Genomic DNA, 26,306 nt, shown 5'->3' with positions numbered 1-26,306 from the left:
GAAAAATAAGTGTACGAGTGTGAACATGAACAAAATGAAGGACAGAGTGCTGTATGGAGACTCGTTAGTACGAGGTGTGTTAGTAGAGGATTTGACAAAATCGTACCAACCTGGTGCGACCATAAAGGATGTAACTGAGTCTATTAGAGAGCAAAAGGAAAGGGTGAAAGAAATGATTGTTGTGGCAGGTACGAATGATTTGAAAGGAGATAAAATGGAAATGATAGAGGACCTGAATGAATTGTTTGAGCTAGCAAAAGAAAAGAGTGAGAGAGTTAGAATGATTAGTCTTTTGCCACGGTATGACAGTGAAATGTTTAAAAGGAAGACCATAATTGCAAATGACTTTATGCGTGGGTTATGTATGACGAGTGGTGTGGAATTTGTGGACGTGTGGAGTGAGTTCGATGCGAAAGGATCTATATAAGATGGATGGCTTGCATTTGAATGGATAAGGTTTAAGGAGACTTGAAAAAGTGTTGCTGAATGTAGTGGATGTGCAAAATCAGGGAAACTTGATTTATTGGGGGGGGGGGGTAGATATACAGTCCTTAGGAAGGCAGTTGAATGTATGAATGAGTATAATATGCCCGAGCGAATAAGGACAACAAATTAGAATGGGATAGTTAATATAAGGCATCAAGGTAGGGTTGGGGCTAATGGGGGGGGTCTTAAATTCATGTACACTAATGCTAGGAGTATTAGGAACAAGAAGGAAGAGTTTTTGGCCATGATTGGCACTTCCAGACCACAGGTTATTGGTATTAGTGAATCATGGCTGACTATAGATGATATAACTAGTGGGATTGAATGTGATGGGTATAGTGTGTTCAGGAATGACAAGGAAAATAAAATGGAGGGAAGAGGATTGTTGATGATAGCTGATGAGCTGCAGCCAAGGAGAATAGAAGTTGAATTGCAGGATAGAGAAAAGAGCACATTTGAGGCCATTTAGTGTGAGATTGTGGCTAGCAGAACAAAATATACAATTGGGTACTGCTATAGACCAGGTGATGGAAAAGATGGTGGTGACAGTATGCTCAAGCAAATAGAAGAAATGAGTGGAAGGAGGGTAATTATGGGAGATTTCAACTATGGTCGCATTGATTGGAGTGAGGAGAGAACACATGGGAGGAAGGAATTGGATTTTATGCGGTTATTAAGGGATAACTATCTGCGACAGCATGTAATGGAAAATACTAGGGATCAGAGAGTGCTTGACCTAGTAATTACATCTGAGGATTTGGCTGTAACAAATATGACCACATTGCCACCAACTGGTGAGAGTGATCATAGGGTCTTGACTTGGGAGGTGGCTAAAGGGGTGGAATTTACAATTAAGACAGGGTACATGTGGAATGATCGGGCTGGAAAGTATGATAAGCTTAGAAGTTTGATTGGTTTAGTGCCATGGCATGTACAACTGCAAGGACTAGAAGTTGATAGTGCATGGGAGGCAGTTAAGAAGTGTTTGCATGAAGCAATGGCTGACTAATACCATTAAGCTTGGGCTGCAAAAAAAGAAACAACTATGGGGGGGAATTTAAGGAGAAAGGTGACCGGCAGGCATATGAACAGTATAAAGCGCAGGCCAGAAGGGTAACGAGTGTGGTAAGAAAAGCAAAAAAGGATTACGAAAGAACATTGGCCATGCACGCTAAAGAGAATCCTAAACAGTTTTTTCGATATGTTGCAAGTAAAAGGAAAAAATGTATATGGCAGAATGATTTTAAAGAATGCCGATGGTAGGGAGGTAACTGAATCAGTTGATATAGTTGAGTTACTGAGTGAGCACTTTACAAGAATATATCATCCAGGTGGCGACATTGCAGAAACGAATGAACCAGTAGATTATACGGTGAATGTGGTGAATGAAGTGGAGGTGAGTAGTCTATTGCATAACCTCAATGTCAATACATCTGTGGGATTGGATGGTATACCAGCTTGTGTTGTACGAGAAGCGGCTAAAGAATTGTCAGTACCCTTAACTATTTTGTTTAATTTGAGTCTCGGGTCTGGGTTAGTCCCGAGGGGGTGGAAAGAGGGGAAAATAGTTCCAAGACTGCTGTTGTAAATTAATGACCTATTAGCATATCAGGAACCATTGTCAAGGTATTAGAGAAATTAGTCAAGGAAAGAATACAGGATTGGATAGATGAAAATGGGATATTGTATGGGAGACAACATGGATAATGGGTTTACAGTGATTCTACTGGACCTTGCCAAGGCCTTTGACAGGATACCACATGGAACCCTAATCAGTAAACTGGAGCAGATGGGGGATGGATATAGGGGTGGTGAGATGGATAGGAGGGTGGTTGATGGAGAGATACCAGAGAGTGGTTTATTCAGGAGTGGAGTCTAAAAGACGGCTTGTGACTAGTGATGTGCTGCAGGGCTATGTTCTTGGACCACTGCTTTTCAATTTGTTCATCAATGATATACGTAAGGATCAGAGAGGAAGTGTTCACTTGTTTGCTGATGATGCGGAGTTGGGTAGAGCAATTGTGAGTGCACAGGATGTCAAAATTTTACAGGATGATTTGGATAGTTTGGAGGACTGGGCTAGGAAAAATGGATGTCAATTTAATGTGGCAAAGTGTAAGGTTATGCACTTTGAGGTGAAAAGAATAGCAGCAGTATATCACATTGGTGGAACCGTACTCCAGGAGATTGATGAGGCCAGAGATTTGGGAGTGTTGGTGGATAGGGAATTGAAGTTTAGGGGGCACATTGCAAAAGTGGCTAAATCAGTTCATCAAATCACTTGGCTTCTGAAAAATACTTTAACATGCAGAGACAAACAAGTTGTTGTTCCTCTGTATCGAGCCTTGATAAGACCCCATCTGGACTACTGTGGGGAGGAAGTGGAGAGGATCCAGAGACGAGTGACCAAGATGATAGCAGGTCTATGGAATGAACCTTATGAGAATAGGTTGAAGATTTGTGGGTTACAGAAATTGGTCAATAGGCGGAAGAGGGGGTGATATGATTGAGACATTCAAATTACTGAAGGGTTTCTATAAGATTAATCCAGAAGATATTTTTGAAAATAGGACTGGTGGTGGGAGGACTAGGAGCCATGCATGGAACCTGGACAAGAATGTGGTTGACAAGGGTGTTAGAGCTAGGTTTTTTACTTGGAGAGTGGTGAATGAATGGAATAAGCTGCCAGAGTCTGTTGTGGGTGCTACGACCGTGAACGAGTTCAAGGCAAGGTATGATAGATACTGTGTGAATGTCGAATAGTTGTTCTTGACATGATGTTAGGGCCTCCCTCGATGAGTCTGTCGACTCCTTGGAGTTGCCCGGAATAATAATAATAATAATAATAATAAAAACATGCTAAATTATATTGCAGTGAATGGATTATTATTATTTTAAAATCCAATGCCTGTTAACTGCAGAGACTGGGGGGGAGCGGTATAAATGCATAATGCATTAGATATTTGTAAATGCCTGAGCTGGCACATTTGAAAAATTGCAAAAGGGATTATAAAAAGCTATAGATAAAAAATGTTTATTCAAATTAGTGATACTCTGAGCTATGGTTCACATAATTTAAACTAAATAATTACACAAGCATGAATAATTAACAGAAAAACCATGGGAAGCACAGAGTTCAAACAAAATATATCAAAGTAAATGAGAGAATAGGCAGGTATCAGGACAAATCAATACACTATCCTTAATAAAGGAGATACTATTTCACGGACTACAGGATGCAACGAAATGCATGTAACACAGTCTTCTTTTACGTGACATTAAACAGGATGTTAAATTATTGACTCTTTAAATGTGAATTATGCATGAAACTTGTCAAAATATAGATATAAATAACTTATGTAACTACTAAAATCTATGAAATTTCTTGAAAAGTATAGTGCCTTTAATAATCATAATCGTCATCTACCTCGGGCAAGGTCAGATTAAAACAAACAACAACCTTTCAGTCCAAATTTCTAAAGAGAGTTCAGTCCATTTATGCTCTTAATATTTTCTACTCATTTCTTTATTGGTCTTTGTGGCAATATCTTTTCTTCTACTCTTCAATTTTGAAGAATTAGAGGAAATGTTTTGATAGGCATTTGTGCATATGTCCATAGCACTGTAATTGTTTTTCTTTGATCCTGATATTATCGAAATATGGCAATTCTTCTCTGATCTCACTGGTTTTCATTTCAGTGCATGTTTTTTTTTATTTATTTTTCACAAACACTTCTCCCAAAGTCTGTCAATCTTTTTTTCATTCTTTTCTTTGATAACTCAAACCTATCACCATAAAGAACTGTTTACCATTTTAAGTTCTTTGGAGAGATGTGTATTTTTCCATTTCCAAGTTTGATCATAGAAAAATTATTCTGTGTTTAACAGTATCTTTATAATTCCACCTGTACATGATCAAGATGCCTAAGTAAGTAAGTAAATTTCTTAACTTTTTCCGAGTTTATTTCCTTTCACTTCCAAGTAAGTTCTTCTCTATTTCTATCTATTGCTACTGTTTTGATTTACTGAAGTTTATCTGAAGTGCACAATCCTTACAATTTTACAATGAATCTGAGAAAAATTAAGGGAGTGAACCAATAGCATCAATGGCGGAATCATATTAAAAATGAAGATATTAAAAAGAAACCTTGGCATTATTAGCATTCAAGAATGTGTCAGCAGAGCTAATCTAAGGTGGTATGGCCAATGAAATAGAATGAGTGAAGAAAGGTGTTAGCAGAACAGGTGTTTGATGCCAAGATTGCACTTCTGAGGGCAAGCCTCAGCTACTGGGCAGGTCCGCAGGTGGTGGATAGCGGAACGGCTTGCAGATATGTAAGCTAGCTGCAAGCCGTTTGAGGGGAAACCTGAGAGCCCCGAACCGAGACAGTAGTGCTAATAGAGCACTACCAAACACTGTAACATGGTCAGGTCATCATATAATGGTCATACCGCATTGTCCGTTGTGCAGGTTACCAAGGGATGCGTTCAGGTTTAAGGCAGAGAGAGCTGTTTGAAAAATATGTTACAGTCTCCCTTAGAGACACCGTTCCTCAGTACATAAGTATACCTGGTACAGGGATACCAGGTATACTTATGAAAAAAAGGTCGCTGATTGACTTCTTTATAGTCTCAGCAGACTATTTTCCTCAGTACTGGACGTTTGTGTGAGGAGAGGGGCAGAACTGTCAATTGACCCACCACCTTGTTGTCTGCACTCTACGACTACAGAAACCAAATGCTACCATCAACGCTGGTAGACCTAAGCAGCTATACCACGTGAAATGGGAGGCACTGGAAAATGCGGCTGTGAGGAAGAATTTTGCAGATGACATTTCCTCCAGGTTCAAAGAGATTCCCAGGCATGTTGCAGATGTTGAGGAAGAGTGGGAGCTGTTCAGAACAGCTGTCACTGCCTCTGCACTCTCATGCTGTGGCAAAAAGTGGCTTGGCATGGTGACGGGCAGTGAGAAAAGGATACCTTGGAACCAAGAAGTCCAAAAAGCTGTCTGGGCAAAAAAAGAGGCCTACCTAACATGGCTTAGGATCAGATCACCTGAGATGCATTTCTGGTACACTGAGGCATGAAAAGCTGCTGCTGTTCATACCTCAGTGTACCTTAGAGGGAATACTTTGAGAGCCTTCTTAACGCAGGTGGCCAGGCAGCTGTGGACATCCGAGAGGTGCAGATTGAGGCGATGACCAGTCTCACAGCAGAAGAGGTCCATTTAGCAATAAAATCGCTAAAATCGGGCAGGGCTGCTGGTGAAATTTGGCCCAAAATGCTAAAAGCCTTAAATCGAGATGGTGTTCTCTGCCTGACTCGAGTGTGTCAGACTACTTGGATATCTTGGTGAGCACCAAAGCAGTGGCAGACAGGCATAATAATACCAGTCTTCAAGAAGAGATACCAGAGAGATTGCAGCAACTATCGTGGCATCTCTTTGCTTAGCCTGCCTGGGAAAGTATATGCTAGTTGCTTGGAAAGAAGGTGCAGGAGCATAGTTGAGTCAAAGTTCCAAGAAGAACAATGTGGCTTTCATCCTGGTAGAAGCACAACTGACCAAATCTTCACTTTAAAGCAAGTCTTTGAGAAATCTTGGGAATATGCCAAGAATGTTTACACATGTTTTGTGGACTTGGAGAAGGCATATGACCGGGTTCCTTGGGATAAGCTTTGGCAAGTTGTACAAGAGTATGGAGTGGATGGCCAACTATTAGCCAACCATCAAGTCCTGTATGAATGCCTGGAGTTTTATGTTAGGATAAACAGCACAGTGTCTGAACCTTTCACAGTCTCTGCCAAGGGTGTGTTCTGTCACCCCTCCTTTTCATAATATTTATGGACTGGATTGATAGGCACAGCCGAGGCAGTGAGTGTGTCAGAATTAAAAGATGTAGCATTGGACATCTGCTTTTTGCAGATGACCTAGTTCTGCTTAGCTCTGCCACAGATGACCTCCAGCAGACCCTAGATAGGATTGTAGCTGTTTGTGCAGAAGCCGGGGATGAAGATCAGTGTGGCCAAAACGGAAACATTTGTGGTCTCAAGACAACCATCCCAGTGCACTCTACATGTGAGTGGAGTCCCAGTGAGGCAGGTGGAGAAGTTTAAATATCTTGGGTCCATATTCACTAGTGATGGAAAGTGGGACATAGAGCTAGATCCTCGAATTGGATCAGCAAGCGCAACATTGTGGGAGCTTGGCCGTTCAGTAGTATTGAAGCGGGAGTTAAGCCAGAAGGCAAAGCTGGCTGGCTGGCTTCAATACAGTCCATGTCCCCATCCACACCTATGGTCACGAGAGCTGGGTAATGACCGAAAGATTGTAAACATGAATCCAAGCGGATGAAATGAGGTTCCTTCGAGGGGTTGAGAGGCTGGCAAGACTCAATAGGGTGAGAAGCTCTGCAATTCGGGAAACCCTCAATACTCAACCATTGCTTCTCCGTGTTGAGAGATCACAGTTACGATGGTACGGGCATCTGTTTAGAATGCCACAAGAGAGGTTCCCCCAGGAGTCCCTCTTTGCCAAGCCAGAGGGTGGGAGGCCACGCAGAAAGCCAAGGACTCACTGAATAGACTATATCCCAGACATGTCCACCCAAAACCTTGGGTGGACATGTCTGGGAGTCCCACCAGAATACCTGAGCTTGGTGGTGGAGGATCGTCACCATTGGAAGTCCCTCTTGCAGCTGTTGTCCCCACAACCCAATTAGGAAAGGTGGGCCTTGAAGATTGATGGATGGACAGATATATTTTGGCATATATTTCCTTGCAACTTGCTAAGGGAATGAATATAAACAACACAGAGGATTTTTTGTTTTGTTTTTCAGAAATATGCTATTATATACAACCATCATAAGTTTAGTTTAATCCTTTATCCAAGTGTGAGCAAACAAAGTTTGCACCTGAAAGTATCTTCAGGAATAATAAATAATAAAAATTAAATACGTTTCTTTTAAGATAAAAAAAAAAACTCTACTTAGTCTTAAAACATTTTAAATTTGTTTTCGTTATTTCACTGTCACCTCAACAAAACTAATGGCCCCCAAGGGCACCGCAGTCAACAGTTTGGGAAGTGCTACCCACCTTACCCCCAGTCCTGAAGATACTTTCAGGCACAAACTTTGTTTGCTCACACTTGGATAAAGGATTAAACTAAACTTATTATAGTCTAACCAAGTGAAAAATAAACTCTCAACATCTTTCTCTGAATCCGGAGTAATTTAATAATAAGGCTGTACACCCTTTGGCAACTCCTATAGGTTGAGATGACCTCTCACTGCTTCTGCCTTGGTCTCTCCACTACTGGGCCTGGCTCCCACTGACGAGACCTCAATAAAGGTCGAAACTGGTATGGGTAGTGGCCCTTGCCTTAATGCATAGCATTACACATATCCGCAAGGAGATGTGCTTTGCATTGAGATACTGAGATAGGAGTGATGAGACCTTTCTCCACCTTTGCAACAAGTTGCCTGGTGTTGTACCACCTTACCCCAGTCCTGAAGATACTTTCAGACGGAAACTTTGTTTGCTTACACTTGGATAAAGGATTAAACTAAACTTATTATAGTCTAACCATCATTGTATAATTTCATAAATGAATAACTTTATACTCTTCAGAGTCATCTATAGAGCTCTGTGAATTAAATAGACAGATAAACCTTTTGGGTACATAGAACATTAAGGGTGATGTTAACTATGCAGATGCAGACTGGTGAGAGGAGGAAGCAAGCAAGCAAAACATAAAGAAAATTTATAGAGTAAGAATAACTGTCTGAAGCAGCATGTAATGAAAGGGACTCATGGTGTAAGAATACTAAATATAGTAAAAGTGTCTGAGAATCTGTATATAAATGAAGATGTTTTATCTCCAACTGGAGAGAGTAATCATGCAGTTTTAATTTGTAAGGCGGCATATGAGAGCCTTGAAAAAGGGAGATATGTGGAACTATATGGTAGGTGATTCAGATAAAATGAGAATGCAGCTTGAACTGCCTTGCACGAAATACTGTATGGTAGATCAGCCAACAGTGTTTGGGAAGTGAAACGAAAGAAGCTATATCTGAATGCATCTCCCAGAGTTAACAGAATAACTGAAATAGGAGCAAAATGGTTTGAATAAGACTTTGAAGAAAGAGATGCATAAAAAGAAAATGTTGTGATGGTGGCACTGGAGAGGGTGATGACTTGGTCCAGAAGCAGTATTATTATTATTATGGGCAACTCCAATAAAATGAAGACTAGGAAAATGACAGCATGTTGAAGAATGCAAAATCAAAACAAGAGCTATCAATTATAGACCAATGAGTATTTTTTTTTAAGTGAACTGACAATTTTTAGGGAAAGACAACGTATACTGTTATATTAATTAAAAAACTTTAATCAATACTTCCTACATTTTGGTAATGTTACATTACCATCTTCGGGGAACATAAAATTAATGATATGTGCATGCAGGCACTAACAATGAACAAATATGGCTGGACAACAACTGAAGTCGGTCCTAGAATCCTAAAAAGTGCCACTTAGTGAGCAAATGAACAAATATAGCTGAAGACAACAACTGAAGTTGGTTGTATTAATTAATTAGTCAGAAGTATTAATTAAAGTTTTTTAATTAATATAACAGTATATGTTGTCTTTCACTAAAAATTGACAGTTATGTATCAGCAACATATAAGTTTATCTACAAGAATTTTTTAAGTGGTTATCTTAACATTTTATAATAGTTGCAGGTGATCAGCGTATCCACTCTCCAGCCAAAAGGCTGTGGGTTCGAATCCCGCCTTGGACATGGATGTTTGTGATTGTCTATAAAAATACTAGCGGTGGTGATAGGTGGTAGATGGCGTTGGTGTAGCTGCGGTTCATTGTAGTTGGTGGATTGAGCAGTGTAGAGTAGGTGCCCTCCCTCAATGAGTCTTTGGACTCCCTGGAGGGTGTTACATAATAATAATCTTGATATAAGGGATGTCTGGGAACCACATGGTTTGTCAAAGGAGTAGGATGAATGGAAAGTGCTATACTTTCCATTCATCCTACAAAGCTAAGAGAATGAATATAAACAACACAGATGATTTTTTTGTTTTGTTTTTCAGAAATATGCTATTATATACAAGCATCATTGTATAATGATGTTTGTATATAATAGCATATTTCTGATTGTGATTGCAAATAATAATAATAATTATTATTATTATCATCATGCAAAGCTATGGACAGAATTTGTAGTGATTGAGAGTAGATCATTTACGTATAAGAGAAAGAGGATAGATGTAAGAATGGAAACCTGAGGCACTTCTGCAGTGGTGAGAAAGCACTTGAAGAAAGGGTGATATTCACCATGACACGCAGTGAATGACCAGGGAGGAAGATGGTGATCCAGTTACAGATGGTGGAAGGAAGACCAAAGGAAGGTAGTTTGCAAAGCAGGCCTTGATGCCAAACATGATCAAAAGCCTTGGAAATGTCAAAGGTGACATCACACGTTTCTCTGAACTTTTTCATGGCTTATGCCCAATGGTGAGTGATGTAGGCTAAGATATCAGCTGTGGATCTCAATTGGCAGAATCCATACTGGTGGGCTTCTAGGTATTATATACAATTATATTATATATTATATGATGTATTATATACAAACATCATTGTATAATGATGTTTGTATATAATAGCATATTTCTGATTGTGATTGCAAATAATAATAATAATTATTATTATTATCATCATGCAAAGCTATGGACAGAATTTGTAGTGATTGAGAGTAGATCATTTACGTATAAGAGAAAGAGGATAGATGTAAGAATGGAAACCTGAGGCACTTCTGCAGTGGTGAGAAAGCACTTGAAGAAAGGGTGATATTCACCATGACACGCAGTGAATGACCAGGGAGGAAGATGGTGATCCAGTTACAGATGGTGGAAGGAAGACCAAAGGAAGGTAGTTTGCAAAGCAGGCCTTGATGCCAAACATGATCAAAAGCCTTGGAAATGTCAAAGGTGACATCACACGTTTCTCTGAACTTTTTCATGGCTTATGCCCAATGGTGAGTGATGTAGGCTAAGATATCAGCTGTGGATCTCAATTGGCAGAATCCATACTGGTGGGCTTCTAGGTAGTGAAGAAGTTTATTATTAATAACTTTCTCAATTATTCTGGAGAGGATTGAGGTAATAGCAATTGGTTAGTAGTTGGATGGTAGGTTTTTTGTCACAATTTTTTGTAATCAGTTAGATATGTGCTTGCTTCCATGAGATGGGACAGGTGCCAGCTGAGATTGAAGAGACGAGAGAGGACATGTGTTAGTTCTGGAGCACAACTTTTGAGTACAATAGGAGAGATGCCATTGGGTATCAGATGACTTTGTAGTATTCAGATTGTTCAATATTCTTCTTATGTCTTTTTTACTGAAAAGTGCTTGGTTTCTGGTATGGAAGGAGGTGATTTGCCTTCATCGTCTATGCAAGAGTTAGAGGAAAAGCGTGATGCTAGAATGTCAGCTTTTTCTTTGGGTGTTGTAACACTGTGTCATCTGGATCGGAGAGAGGTGGAAGCACAGGTGAGCAGATGTTACATTCGATGGTTTTTGTGAGGGACCAGAAGGTACAGTTGCTGTTTAAACAAGAAATGAGCTGACATTTATTGCATGCTTTCGCATAGGCCGAGTATGAGATTCTTGATGCAAGCCACCTGGGGTAAGCTGTTTTTTTTTCTTCATCTGCTTTCATACATCTTTTGTTGAACCCGAACTTGGAAAGTGGATGGGATAAGGGATGAATTTTTTTTAACTAGTTCTTCCAGATGCACTGGAAACTTGCACAAGATTGTGGTCTGAATTGCTGTGAGAGAAAAGGTAACCTCTACAGTGCGTCTGGAAGAACTAGTTAAAAAAAATTATTATTATTATTAGACCTCCAGGGATTCCAAAGCCTCATTGAGGGAGGGCAACTGCTCTACAACTCTGTCTCTGCCACTCAATCCACCCACTGACCGCAACTACACCAATGCCATCTACCGACGACCACCACAGGTATGACCAAGGATATTCGAAAAGTGGAGAGGATTATTGGAATACTGGTAGGGCTGAACGATTTGCATCAGATCACTGCTTACAGCAAAAAAAACTTCCACATGTCCAGCTTGATCAGTAGTGTTGAAGAAGGGCAGTCAGTTAGAGTTGTGGACTTTCAGGCTGCCAAGGAAGATGACTTCACTGTTTGGATAACTGGATTGAGGATGCTAGAGTTTCATGGAGAGGAAGGCGAAGAGGTCTTTGTGGTTTTCAGAGTTTGGAGACTGGTAAGTGCAGCAGATGAATGTTATAAAGTGTGGTAAGAAAACCTTCAGCCAGAGGTGATTAAAAGCAGGGGATTCTAAATTTGGCATTCTCTGGAAGGTAATGTCAGTGTACAAAGGCACAGGTGCCACCCTTGTGGCAAAATGAATCATGAAGAGTATAATTTGGACATTGAAGGTAAACTGCAGTTGATATAGCTACAATATGGGTTTCTTTTAGGAGAAGGAAGTCTGGCTTGTATATCTGTAAGTGGTGATGAATGTAGTTTATGTTGGAAATTATGCTCCAGATGTTTGTGAAGTGGATGTGGAAATTTTTTTTGGTAGAGAAACTGGTATGTTTGGAATATTCTGTTTGGTTTGATTTGTTTGGATGAGTTTGTTGTCGAAGGAGATTTATTTTGTTTGCAGTATTGCCGTGATTGTTTGTCTGTTTCATTTTTCATTTTTGATTTATTGTCAGATGAAAGGAAAGAGTGGGGACATGCAGTAGGAGATAGACTCATGAGCATGACACCCATGCAGAGAGTGACCAGTCTCCTTGTAATCAGTGACCTCAACAGTGCCTCCCATATACCACTATTGGACTCCCTCACCAGGCAGAGTATGTGGTGGCAAGGTTATGGATTATGTGCCAGTTGACTTAGAAACCTCCTGAATTGTTAATTAATGACTAGTTCAGGCCTGTATACCATCTGGCATTAGGCCTTTGCTACCGCCATTTTAACTGATTCACCCTTGAAATGGAGGGGGGGGGGAATCTGGATCTAAGTATGTTAGACATTTCCAATGTGGCCTGTCATCCTTCCAATCTATGTTCCAATAAGTAAAGTCCCACATAATAATTACAATAGGACAAAGGGTTGCATCATTCCATGCAACCTTTTGTCCTGTTGGTCTCTATCTTACACCAGATAGCCTCAAATGCACTATTTTCACTGACCTCCAACTGAACTCTTACTCTTTTTGGTTGTAATTCATCAGGTATTATAACAATATCCTCCCCCATTCTTTTTTCTCTATACTCCCTGAAAATATTATACCCTTCACATTCTATCCTGCTAACCATATCATGTTCTGTCAGTTATGTCTCACTAATACTAACTTTTGGCCAACCAACTAACCAATGCCAAAAATATGAAGAGGAATATCAAAAAATTTACCAATCTAGTCAAAAAAGATATTAAAGCTACAGATTATCACAAAAACAAATCTTAATTTGTCATTGGCCTCAGCAACAACTTCACAATAGCTCCAAAGAAAATACCTAGCCTACAAAATTATCTCCTAAAAAACAGGGCATCTACACCATATACCACTAGTAAAATACATCTAGACATTACCAATATCCTGACATGCTAAACTACCAAAAGGAATCTGTCTCATCTTAAATTTACCATACTTAGGATGCTTTACCAGAACAAGAATATCATTATCACAAAAGTGCATAAGAGTAATAACACTACCGTGATCCATGATTGCTCTAAATATGACTGAAAAATGCTGCCCTATCAAAAATATACAAACAAACAAACACACCATTCAAACCCATATCTGAAAATATATTGGTTCTCTCCCTGTGTATAAACTGACCATATATTTCACTCAGGAAATTCCATACTTCTCCCTCCCTCCAGGTTAAAAACTCTATGCTTACAAATCTTGCTTGTCAGACACAATCTGCAAAGATACTGACATTATGGTAAGTTCAATCCCTTTTCACTAATGATAATACCTTAAAAATCCCTCAGAACTTATTCACACTCTCCTCTCCTCTCTGATATATCTACAATATTCACCTTTACCATACATTCTGTATATTTTTCTTGGCATGAAGGAAACCTACTTAGTTGATGAAAAAAGAATGTTGATAGAGACTTGAGGAAGTTGTTGCAGGAGGTAAAGGATAATATTGTTGTTGGAAAAGTCATTAGCGTGCTGCTAAGATATGACAATAGTGAAATGAGGAGAGCAGAGATAATGAATAGCAAGATGGGTGAGTTGTATGAAGAAAAGGGGGTTCAGTTATGAACCTGTAGAATTTGAAGGAAAGTGGGAATAGTTTAAAGTTGTAGGATTGTATTTAAATGGGTTTGGTGTTGAGAATTTAGAAAGGCTACTGTTTTCTGAGAAGGCACAAAGTCATGAAGTTAATGAAGATAATGATCAAAGGATAATTGTAAAGCAGGATAGCACAGCCAAACGGGTTGTATGACAGGAGGAAGATGAATATGAGGGTGAAGATTGGTTGCAGCAAGGAAAGGCGATGGAATGCATAAAGGTGAGGATGAGACGTAAAATCTCACAAGAAATAATTTTTTTAGGGAATTTTCGCTAAGGATTTTCCAATTTTTTTGTCTGAAATTATAAGAAAAAAATGTGCTTAGTAAGATGTAAAAATATAAAAGAATAAATTACTGTTAGAATGCACTTGCACTTTAGACTTGTTTGTAAAAGTTTAATAGGAGTTAAGCCGGATTAGCGCAGAATACCACCAAAATCGTAAGGTCTGGCAGCCAGCAATGACATCAAATCTTTCATTGCTTCTGGCTAATCCTGGAATACTCTGAATTAAGAACAAAGGACTGAAAATGGAATAAAAGGCAATATAGCACGTGGTTCTGGGCTTTTTGGTCCTTGGTCTCTTGCTTGGCTCTTCACCTATGGTTCTACAGGGTTCCTTCCCTGAATCCAGGAGGATCGTTCTTCCTGCTGCCGATGCCAGATGTTTCTCTGCAGCCAGCCCTCTCTCTAGGCTCCAGGTAGCTACGGCAGAACCCCAGCACGTCCGACGAAGGAAAATTCTCGAGGATTAACCGGACGGAAGACGCTCCAGGCGGTTAAATTGAAGTTGAATTAAGGGAAGAAAATGTATTGTTAAGTATGTCTAATTCATAAGTTGCTTGTGATAGTGTCTGAATTAGTATCAATTAAGTTTTGAAAGTGTTGGAAGAAAGTTAATGTGATCCTTCTTGGAATATTTATGCATGCTTGCAGGCCAAGTGGTGTCATAGAAGATGCTGTTAATTCAAAGTACAATAAGTTTTCTGATAGTAAACGCATTATAATTTCTGTTACTTAGAAGCAAGTTGTCTTTGTGAGTTAAAGTGCTTTAGATTAAGTAATTCTTTTATTAACTTTATGTGCTTTGTATCATATCCTTTAATTTGATAAACAAAAATCATAAACATGTTTTTGTTTTGTAATTACCTGGTTCTCATTCCTTAGCCAATGCACTATCCTGAAAATATTAACAAACCTGCGGGAATTGAATAAAGTTACAAGCCATGACTGACTTGCATGTAAAGAAATTGTATAGAAGTATTAATTTATTTTTGTTTTCTCCTCGCCCTGACATTCAAACATAAAAGGGTCAATTAAGTAGCACAGTCGTTATGAACAAATAAATTTCTTAATTGATATTGTGCAATTGCTCGGGGACTGTTACGTTTGATAGACTTATTACACGAGGTCTATCTAGCTACAGAAAAAAAAAAGGGGGGGAGAATAAATTTAAGTAAGGAAGTAGATAGATAGAATAGATAAAGGGAAAAGTAAAGAAAGTAAATGTAGAAAGTTTTTTTTTAACTTAGGTATATTATGTATTCAAAATACCAAGTAATTTTATATAAACTTGGATTTTAATCCTATTTCCTAAGTGAGCAAACAGACGAGTAAGTCAAGTTTGCACCTGCGCATAGTGCAAGTCTGAGGCAACTCATGGTAATGCCACTCTAAGCAACTCGTGGTAAAGGTGGATTAAGATCTGATCACTTTCCTTAGTATTTTGTATTTCTTTAGTATTAATCCACCTTTACCACAAGTCGCCTCAGACTTGCACTACGTGCAGATGCAAACTTGACTTACTTGTCTGTCTGCTCACTTGGGAAATAGGATTAAAAACCAAGTTTATATAAAATTACTTGGTATCCTGAATACATAATATACCCAAGTTAAAAAACTTTCTACATCTATCTCTCATCTTGAGATTTTATTTAATAAGGTCAAAGCACCTTGTGGCAACTTGTTTAGGTAAAATTCATATAAGCTCTGCATTACTTCAACCTTAGCATCATCTGGTCTAGCTCCCACTGATGAGACCTCAATAAAGGTCAAAACCGGTATGGGTAGTGACCATTGCCTTTAATGCATAGCATCATACATCACCGCAAGGGGATGTGCTTATATAAAATTACTCGGTATCTTGAATACATAAAGAAAGTAAATATTTTACAGAGGCACTGCAGACAAAGATTTAATAGGATTTAATAAGAATAAAGATTTAATAAGAATTTTAAAGACACTACAATATATTACAATGTATGAATAGTGATCAGGAAAATGGTGACCGAAGAGACAGGTGTGGTATAGCGGCTACAGTAGAGAATGTTGGTGCTGATAGAATGGCCTCAAAGACACAGGAACTATTATCATCATAATCATCATCAAATTCCTGACATATACCTTCAAGGGGTGTACAGGATATGATAGTACTACATGAAAAATTTACATCATTACTAACTTCTTATCTACAATTTTCCTCCAAATCAGTCTGTTAGTGTCAAGACTCCAACATTATCAGATCTTATATTTCTATCGTCCAAGGCAGTGCTTCCCAAACTTATGGATGTCAAGGCAACCTTTGGAAATATGAAAATATTTCATGCCCCCCCCCCCCCCATCGAAAAAAAAAATCGTAATACAGACATATATTATTATAATATTTATTGTATTTATATTCAAGATTTTGGTTTGTAATCTTTTTTGTGTTGCTTATCAATACCTTTGAAACGAAAGTTATACGAATAAGCATATATTTACTAATATTCGTTAATTGCCGAAATATGCAAGAAGCAAAATTTGTTAACCAACACCAATGTGTGTTTTTTTCCATTAAAATATAAAAAAAAGCAAAAAAAGAAATAATAAAAATTACATACGTTTCTTTTAAGATTAAAAAAATGTACTGCGTCATAAAACATTTTAAATTTGTTTTCATTATTTCACAGCCCCCTGGGAGCCGTAAGTTTTGTTGGGGGGGAACAAAACTTACGGCTCCCAAGGGGGCCGCTGCCGGCAATTTGGGAAGCGCTGGTCTAAGGCACTTTGTACCATATCAATCCACATATATCTTGGTCTTCCTCTGGGTCGTTTTCCTGCCAACCTGGCAGAGAACACTTGTTTTGCTAATCTTTCCTTGCCCGTTCTATTTAAGTGACCATACCACCTGAGATTAGTTCTGCTGACGCATTCCTGGATGTTGACAATGCCAAGTTCTTTCCTAATATCCTTGTTTTTAATATGATATTGCCATTGATGCCATCTGTTCACGCCTCTAATCTTTCTAAGGACTCTCATATCTGCGGTCTCTAGTCTTTGGTCAAGTGTTTTACTTCTGACCCAGCTCTCAGATCCATAAGTTAAAATTGGTTTGAACACTGTATTGTATACATCTAATTTACTGTTTGGGCTAATTTCTCTCTTATTCCATATAAATTTATTCAGTTGACTTCCTACCATATCAGCTCTGTTGATTCTGCTGCCTATATCCATATTTAATTAACCATTTTCACTAAAAATTGTGCCTAAGTAACTGAAATGTTTTACTTGTTCTATAGGTTCTCCATTCACAATGCAGTTGATATTTTCAATGCTTCTGCCTATTTTCATTGTCTTTGTCTTGTTATTGCTGACATTCATACCATATCTATTACAACAGTTATTCAATTCAGTCAGGGAATTTTGCAGACTTGTAGAAGATTTATTTAGAAGCATAACATCATCTGCATAAAGCAAAGAGCTGAAATTAACATCTCTAATTTTGATATCAGGTTTAATATCACTTTTCTTCATAATGTGATCCATATAGATAATGAATAATAGAAGGGATAATGTACATCCTTGTCTGACACCAGATTTAACATTAAACGAAGATGGTGTAATGTTATACAGATGATGTTATACTTCTAAATAAATCTGCTGCAAGTCTGCAAGATTCCCTGACTAAATTGAATAACTGTTATAATAGATATGGTATGAATGTCAGTAATAACAAGACAAAGATATTGTTCTTCAATATCTGTACTTCAATTCTAACTGCTGACTTACAACTCAAATAAAGACTAAGTATTGCTTGATACAATGCCCCTCTGACACCATATAACTGTAGTGTTTCGAATAGCTTCTCTCTTGGCACCTTGTCATATGACTTTTCCAGATCTACAAAACTTAAATACAGATCTTTTTTATATTCCCATGACTTTTCAACTATTTGTCGTAAAGTGAAAATTTGATCATGACAGCCTCTAATTGGAACTGTTATCTTTGTATGCAAATGTAAAGGGTATTTGAAATAAGAGAGCTGAGTTTGTTCATTGATTTATGTCCAAAAATAAATGGTAAAAGTGAAACATGATTGTCTTGGGGATGATGAGATATCAGGAATAGAAATGGAAGGATATACAATTTTCCAGAAGGATAGGAAGGTGAAAAGAGGGAGGGGGTGTGCTGCTAATGATTATAGAGGAATTGTGTTCACAAAGTGTGGAAGTTGATAGTACATGTGCAGATTTTGAATCTGTGTGCCGTGAAATTGAAATAAACAGGCTAGTATATCTGATAAGATGCTATTATAGAAATGTTTGGACCAATTGGTTGAGCATGTAAAAAGAAGGTGATCTTGATGGGAGACTTTAATTATAGGAATATAGAATGGAAGGAGGAGATAGCATATAGGAACAAGGAGAAAAAGTGAGAGAGAGAGAGAGAGAGTTTGTTGAATTTCTGAGGGATAAATATCTTAAGCAGCATGTGATTGAAGCAACTAGAGGCTTTAGTGTTTTGGATTTGATGATAACACTTCACAAGATGAAGTTGTTAATGAGGTATTAACAATGCCACTAGTAGGTGAGAGTGATCATGAGGTACTTGTTTGGAAAGTGATGAAACAAAAAAAGGTTACTGCCAAAAAAAAAAAAAAGGATACATGTGGAATTATAAAGTGGAAAGCTTTGTAGTCAACTAGTATTAATATGTTGGGTAGACAAGCTGTGCACAAAAGATGCTGACAGTGCATGGAAGGTTAGGCGATTAACAGAGTAGGAATGAAATGGATGAACAGTGAAATCAAGTAAGCCATGTTGGAAAGAAAAGATTATTAAGGAGGTACAAGACAGATGATGATGATCTGATCCATCAAGATTAATACTGCTTTCCTTCATAATCTGATCCATATAGATAATATGAACAGAGGGAATAATGTACATCCTTGTCTGACACCAGATTTAATGTTAAACCATCTTCCTGTAATTTTTTCAATTCTAACTGCTGACTTACAACTCACATAAAGACTAAGTGTTGCTTGATATAATGTCCCACTGACACCATATAACTGTAGTGTTTTGAATAGCTTTCTTTTGGCACCTTGTTACATGCCTTTTGCAGGTCTACAGACATATATGGTAGGCAAAGAAGTAAATCCTTCAATATTAAAATTGAAAGATTTCTAATTCCCCCCCCCTTTTTTTAGGTGCAATATGTTCAGTTGAAACAACGAGGATAATTTGTGACAGTATGATATTATGATAAAATATTATCATAAACATGATAATCAAGATAATTGGTTTTATTACTTACTTTTTCACCTTTTGTCCCAGGCAATCCAACAAGTCCTGGTAAGCCTTGAATACCCTGTAAATATTTGGTATTGAAAAGAAAAGTATTCATAATCTATTATTATATATAAACAATAATATTAACTTCTATTGGTCATAAAACATCTTTTTTTTTCTTTTTTGAAATTTGAAAATTTATTAATACTGAAGAATTAATACAAATGAAATAGTAATGCAACAAGAAATTTAGAACAATACAAGTGATAATAGCAGACAGAAAAAGTAATACAATATATATTATAAATAATATTCTACAGTTACTGTTCAAATGATAATAAAGAGATAAGACTTAAAAATAAAGAACAGAAAATGGAAATAAACTAGATGAAATGTACAATGTATGTGTAACCAAGTGCCATAGTCATACTGGTTATTATAAAAATACAAATACAGTAAGCCCTCGATTTAATGGACTAAATGGGGAACGGTTGCTGAAAGTCTGTTAAATCGAATGTATTTTAAAAATGTATATTAATAACAAACTTCAAATATGCAGAATGTATTAAAATGTTACTATAATGTAATAAATCTAATCTAATCCTGTTGCCTCCTCTTTAAGAGGGTTGCAGCTGATGAACAGTCTGCTTCCATGCCTCTCTATCTCTTGCTTCTGTAAGATTCTTGACCATCCAATCTTTGATGTTGTCTTTCCATTACAGTTGGGGTCTTCCGCTTCCTCTCCTTCCCTCCACCATCCCCTGCAATACTATTCTGGGAAGCTCTCCAGAAGAACCCCTTATCAAATGTCCTGCAAACGCTATTTTTCTTATTTGGATACTAGCCATATAGTCTCTTTTCATTTTGAATTCTTTTAAGAACCTCTTCATTGTTCACTCTTTCAGTCCAGCTGATATGATCCATTTTTCTCAAGCACCATATTTCAAATGCATTCAGTCAGTCAATCATCTCCTTACTGATCGTCCAGGACTCACATCCATATGTCCCCATGTTCCAGATCATTGTCTTGAGGATTCTTACTTTCAACTGTTTGTTCAGATTTCGATTTCCTAATATGTGGTATATTTGGAAAAATGCTGCTTTTGCTTTTTTAATTCTGTTCTTAATTTCATAATTAGATTTATTGTCTTCTGTTATTCAAATCCCAAGGTATTCAAAACTTTTTACATTTTCTATTCTTTGTCTGTTCAAAGTGATTTCCATCCCATCATTTCCTTTCCTTGAAATCACCATCACTTTTGTCTTCTAAATGTTTATTTTCATTTTATATCTCTTATTTCAAACCTGTTCAGTCTGTTCAAAATTCTTCGCAAGCCTTCCTCTGTTTCACTCATAAGTACAATGTCATCTGCATATCTTATATTATTTATCAGATGTCGATTTATCTTTATTCCATCCTCCAAATCTTCCAAGGCCTCCGTCATCATCCATTCACTATAGACATTAAAAAGGAGTGGGGACATCCTACACCCTTGTCTCACACCCTTTCTTATGGGGATTCATTCAGTATCCTCTCCTTCAAATCTGACCCTGGCTTCTTGAGTTTTGTATATTCTGAACAAAATTCTCATAATATTTTTATCTATTCCTATTTTATGCAAAATATCAAATAAAACAGAGTGATTAACATTATCGAAAGCTTTTTCATAGTCAACAAAGCACAGATATAAATCTTTATTGCACTTGATCATTCATTCTCCCAATATCCGTGGTATTATGATAGCTTCCCTGGTTCCCCCTGAAACCAACCCATGCTTCATTTAATTCCCTCTCCATCATCTGTTCCATTCTTCTGAACATTATGTTGATTAGGACTTTTGCAACGTGGCTAATCAAGCTGATAGTTCTGTGCTTGCTGCAATCCATCGTTCCTGTAGTCTTGGGAATAGGAATAAAAATAGATCTTACAATGTCTTTAGGTATTCTATCCTCCTTCAGACTTCTATTAAAGATGACTGATAGAAGTTTTATTCCTTCCTTTCCCAATGCCTTCAGTAACTCTCCTTGAATATCATCCACTCCTGGAACTTTCCTATCCTTTATTTTTTTAATGGCTGCTTCGGTTTCCCATTCCTTAATTTCTGCAGCATCATCATTTTCTATCTGATCACATTCCAGATTATCTTCATCTCCATAAAGTTCTGTAACATACTTCTTCTATCTTATTATTTTTTCATTTTTTTCCAACAAAATCTTTCCTCTTTCATTCTTCAAAGCATTGCTTTTTATCCTGCCCTTCTTCCCTGAAATCAAGTTCAAGCCTTCATAGACCTTTCTTATATCCTTTGCTGTATCATTTTCCTCTATTTCCTTGCAGACCTGATTGAGTCAGTCTTCCTTTGTCTTTTTAGCCAGAAGATTTATTTGTTTATTGATCTCTTTATACCTGACTTGGGCTTCATCACTGTTCTTATTCTTCCATTTTCTTCTTTCGTCCATTTTTTCTATCACCTCCTCAGTAATTCAGGACTTTCTTCCTCTCCTCTCTGCCTCACCCAGAAGACCTTTAGCATATTCCTTGATTTTCTCTCTTAGATCAGTCCAGATTACTTCTAGGAGTCTATCAATACTGCTGATCTTATTTTCTAGTTCAGCTTGATATTTCTCTCTGATATCTTTTTAGTCCATCAATTCTTATTTTTCTAGTTGCATTTTCTTTATTTATTCATTTTAATCTGATTTTTACTTTAATTGTGAGCAGGTTATGGTCACTATAAAATTAATGTATAAATATGAATGAAATATCATTATAATGTACACTGAGTAATTTATACACACTATTTAAAAATCTGTTCAAAATATATAAATAAATTTACAACAATAACCAACCTTAATTTTAATTAAGCACGTCAAAAACTATACAATGTAACTAATGCAGTGTTCCTCTAGGTCTCCAGCATGGCAAATCTATGGCACACATGCCAGAGGTGGCAAGTATGAAAATTTTGCTGGCACGTCAACAATTTACTGGTGATATAATTTTTAGTTTATAAATTATTCACTTTTTTTTTTTTAAATTGTTACAATAAGTACAAGTTAAATTTTGTTTTAGATGAAAGAAACTAACCAACAAATATGTAGTCCACTGTAGGAACAAGGCCCAGCAGCTTAAAACTACAGTTAATGTTAAGCACCTCTAGCCAATGGCTGAGGAGCATAATCACATGACTCAGCTGTTAGGAAAAAACTGTGTTTAGTCACCAAAACTTTTCCATCACTGATATAAAAACTTTTCATTATTGAAAAGCTTATTAATTATTTCAAGTTTATGATCTTTAATATTTTTAGCATACAAAAAGTCAACAGCTGCAACTTTGCCAAAATACATGACATCTAAACATATGATATTCGCACCGCACATCCACCGGTAGGCACAAATAAGTAGCAGCAAGTGTATTATTGTTGCATATGTGCACTGCCTTTTGTTTTTGCTGTAAGTGTGAATTATAAAGATAATTTAATTCAGGCATATAATAAAATGTTCATTTTTTGATGAACATTTTATAAAAAATGCATTCAATTTTAGTTTTGAATAAATCTGTTACACTTCTACTTAACATGGCTAGTGAAAATAAAAAACTAAAATTATCAGAATCAAGCAGCCGAGAGTTCCAAAGTTGGTGAACTGAAGAGTATGGATGATTAACAAAGACAATAAAGCAGTAAATTAAAGATACCAAGAAATTATATACTTGGTTTAATCCTATATCCAAGTGTAAGCAAACAAAGTTTGCACCTGAAGTATTTTGAGGACTGGGGCAACTTGTGGTAAAGGTGGTATGATTTCACATCACTTGTCTTAGTATCCCATAATGCAAAGCACATCTCCTTGCAGACATGTATAATGCTCTGCATTATGGGAAGGGTCACTAACCAGACCGGTTTTGACTGAGGTCTCATCAGTGGGAGCCAGACCCAGAGGTGATATCAAGGTTGAAGTAATGCAGAAGTCATGTTTTCATATATGAGTTGCCAAAAGGCAACTTCCCTAATCCAGAATATTATAATAATAAGGTGTGACACCTTTTGGCAACTCATATATTATTATTATTACCCTAAGACCTCATGGAGTCAAAGAATCATCTGGGGGGGGGGGTCCTTTTATCACACATACAGCTCATTATACTGTGCCTTGAACACATTCAAACTCCTTGCAGACACCACACTCTCAGGCAAGGCATTCCAATCATTCACAACTCTGCATGAACAAAACCTGCCCCTCACACCCTCTTTATACAGTTTCCAGGGATGACCTCTGGTTCTCCCCCGATCTCCCACTATTTTCTGTAGAACTTCTCCAGCATTGATTCTATAACAACCCCTTACCAACTTGTAGGTCTCTATCATATCTCCCCTCTTCTTCCTGTCCACCAGACTCTGCAAATTACATCTTCTCAATCTTTCCTCATACGACATTCCAGAGGTCAGAAACCACCTTAGTCAATCGCCTTTGGACCCTTTCCAACATCCTTCTGAAAACCAAGTGACCAAATCTGGGCACAATAGTCCATGTGTGGCCTAATCAAAGCCTTATACAACAGAACAAGAATCTACTTACGTCTATACGACAGTGTCCTCCGCATCATTCCCAGAAGCCTTTGTGTTGTCTTCACAATTTTGGTTATGTGTCCCCTAAATTTCAGATCCTTATCTACTATCATCCCCAGATCTCTTATTTCTTCCACCTCCAACAATATACCCTCACCAAGCATAAATTCTGCATCCCATCTTTGTTTTCCAAATATTAAAACCTTACATTTTGCAACATTGAACTCACATCTCCATTTCCATGCCCAATCACTCAATCTATTCAAGTCTTCTTGTAAGGCCACAACATCTTCACTACTCTTTCATGATTCGTCCCAACTTGAAAATATGAATATATGAAAATATGATTTCTGCATTACTTCAACCTTGGTATCATCTCTGCCAAACCCTTCCCATAATGCATAGCATTATACATGTCCACAAGAAGATGTGCTTTGCATTATGGGATACTAAGGCAAGTGATGTGAAGTCATACCATCTTTACTAAGAGTTGCCCCAGTCCTGAAAATACTTCAGGGGCAAACTTTGTTTGCGTACACTTTGATAAAGGATTAAACCAAATATATAATTTCTTGGTATCTTTAATTTATAGTATAACCAACTGGAAAAACTTTCAACAACAATAAAGCAGTATGTGTTTTATGTTCTGGGACAGCTGTATGCAGAACATAGTCAGTAAAATGGCATTATGAGACAAACCATAAATCGCTCCTTGAGAAAAGCAAGGAAGAACAGAAAGAATTTATTGCTCGGGAAATAAAAAAACAGAAATATTCAGTCAACAACCCTAATGAAATTTATCGGCAGTTGTTCAAATATAACTGCTGCTAGTTTTTTGCCTCAAACATAATTTCCAAGCAAGGGAAACCTTTTAGTGATAGGGAATATATAAAAGAAGCATGGTTAAAATGCACATAAGTTCTCTTTGAAGATTTTGAAAACAAGGAAAACATTATTCAAAGAATAAAAGATATACCTTTGGCTAGAAACATGGTGAAAGATAGTATCTTGAAAATGGCTAAAAATATAATTCATCAGCAAAAAATAGATATAAAATCTTCTGGTTTAATTTCTCTTTGTCTTGATGAGCGTACTGACATAACTGAATCAGCTTGTTTAGCAATTTTTATGTGTTGGGAATAATATCAAAGAAGAATTTATCAGTTTAACATCATTAGCAACAACAACAAAAGGAACAGATATTTGCAACGCAGTTGTAAATGCACTTGCTGAAAGAGAAATAGATCTTTCCAAAATTGTATCAGTAACTACTGATGGTGCTTGCAGTATGACTGGAAAAGAAAGTGTTTTTGTCAATTTATTTACCGAACATATTGGACATTCAGTTCTGGGTTTTCATTGCATTATAAATCAGCAGGTTTTATGTGCAAAGGCTAGTTTCAAGCCACTGGAAGATATTATAGGCCTTGTAACAAAATTGGTCAATTTTATATCTGCACAAGCTTTAAATAAATCAAAAGTTCTAGAATTATTAATTATTATTATTATTATTATTATTCAGGCTTCCATGGAGTCAAAAGACTCATCGTGGGAGGTCCTTCCTAAGAAACACAAAATCTATCAAGACTCATCGAGGGGAGGTCCCCCCCCCCTAAGAAACACAAAGTCTATCATACCACTCCTTAAACTCATTCACCGTTCTCGCTCTCACCACTCAATCAGGCAATGCATTCCATGGTTCAACCACCCTCCATGCAAAGAAACCACTCCTCATCCTCTTGCTCACAGTTTCCTTTCATAACTTCCAGGGATGGCCTCTTGTCATCACTCCTTCCCGCTGTTCAACCAAGTGAAAGAACTCCCCAGTGTCAACCCTGTAACCACCTCTCAACAGTTTAAACGGCTCAATCATATCACCTCTCCTTCTTCTATCCACCAAACTTTGCAGTCCACATTCCCTCAGCTGATCCTCATAACTATCATTGTACAGTCCTGAAACTATCATTTTTATCCGCCTTTGTACCCTTTCCACAGTTAATTTATCCCCTTCAAATCCTGGGGACCAAATCTGAGAACAATAGTCCAAGTGTGGTCTGATCAGGGTTTTATACAATGGAATGATAACTGTTTTATCTCTGCAGGTCAGTGTCCTTCTCATTATTGCAGCAATCCTCTGCGTTACCTTCACTACCTTTGCAATATGTCCCCTAAATTTCAGGTTTCTATCAATCATCAAGTCCAGATCTCGTCTCTCCTACTTCCTCCAGTTTAACTCCTCCCATAGAGTATGCAGCATCCCATCAATGTGAACCAAACCTCAAGACCTTACATTTTGCTGCATTAAACTGAAACCCTCATTTGTTTGCACATCTATCTAGCTT

At 37.4% G+C, this 26,306-nt stretch overlaps 1 protein-coding gene across 1 annotated transcript in view; it reads right to left on the bottom strand.

Annotated features, from left to right (window-relative positions):
- The window catches only part of LOC150098992 (uncharacterized), a 700,419-nt gene that overhangs the window by 285,545 nt on the left and 388,568 nt on the right, over positions 1-26,306 (bottom strand). Inside the window, exon 25 of the mRNA XM_090405788.1 lies at positions 19,421-19,474. Within this exon, the coding sequence (XP_090261914.1) occupies positions 19,421-19,474 (54 nt within the window). The remainder of the gene's footprint in view (positions 1-19,420; positions 19,475-26,306) is intronic.

The sequence above is a fragment of the Typopeltis vanoorti genome, chromosome 15 (assembly GCF_054136105.1).
Source record: "Typopeltis vanoorti isolate ZY-2024b chromosome 15, IOZ_Tvanoo_1.0, whole genome shotgun sequence".
NCBI lineage: Eukaryota > Metazoa > Arthropoda > Arachnida > Uropygi > Thelyphonidae > Typopeltis > Typopeltis vanoorti.
The sequence above is the reverse complement of the archived record's forward strand: the minus strand, read 5'-3'. Positions and strand labels throughout refer to the sequence as shown.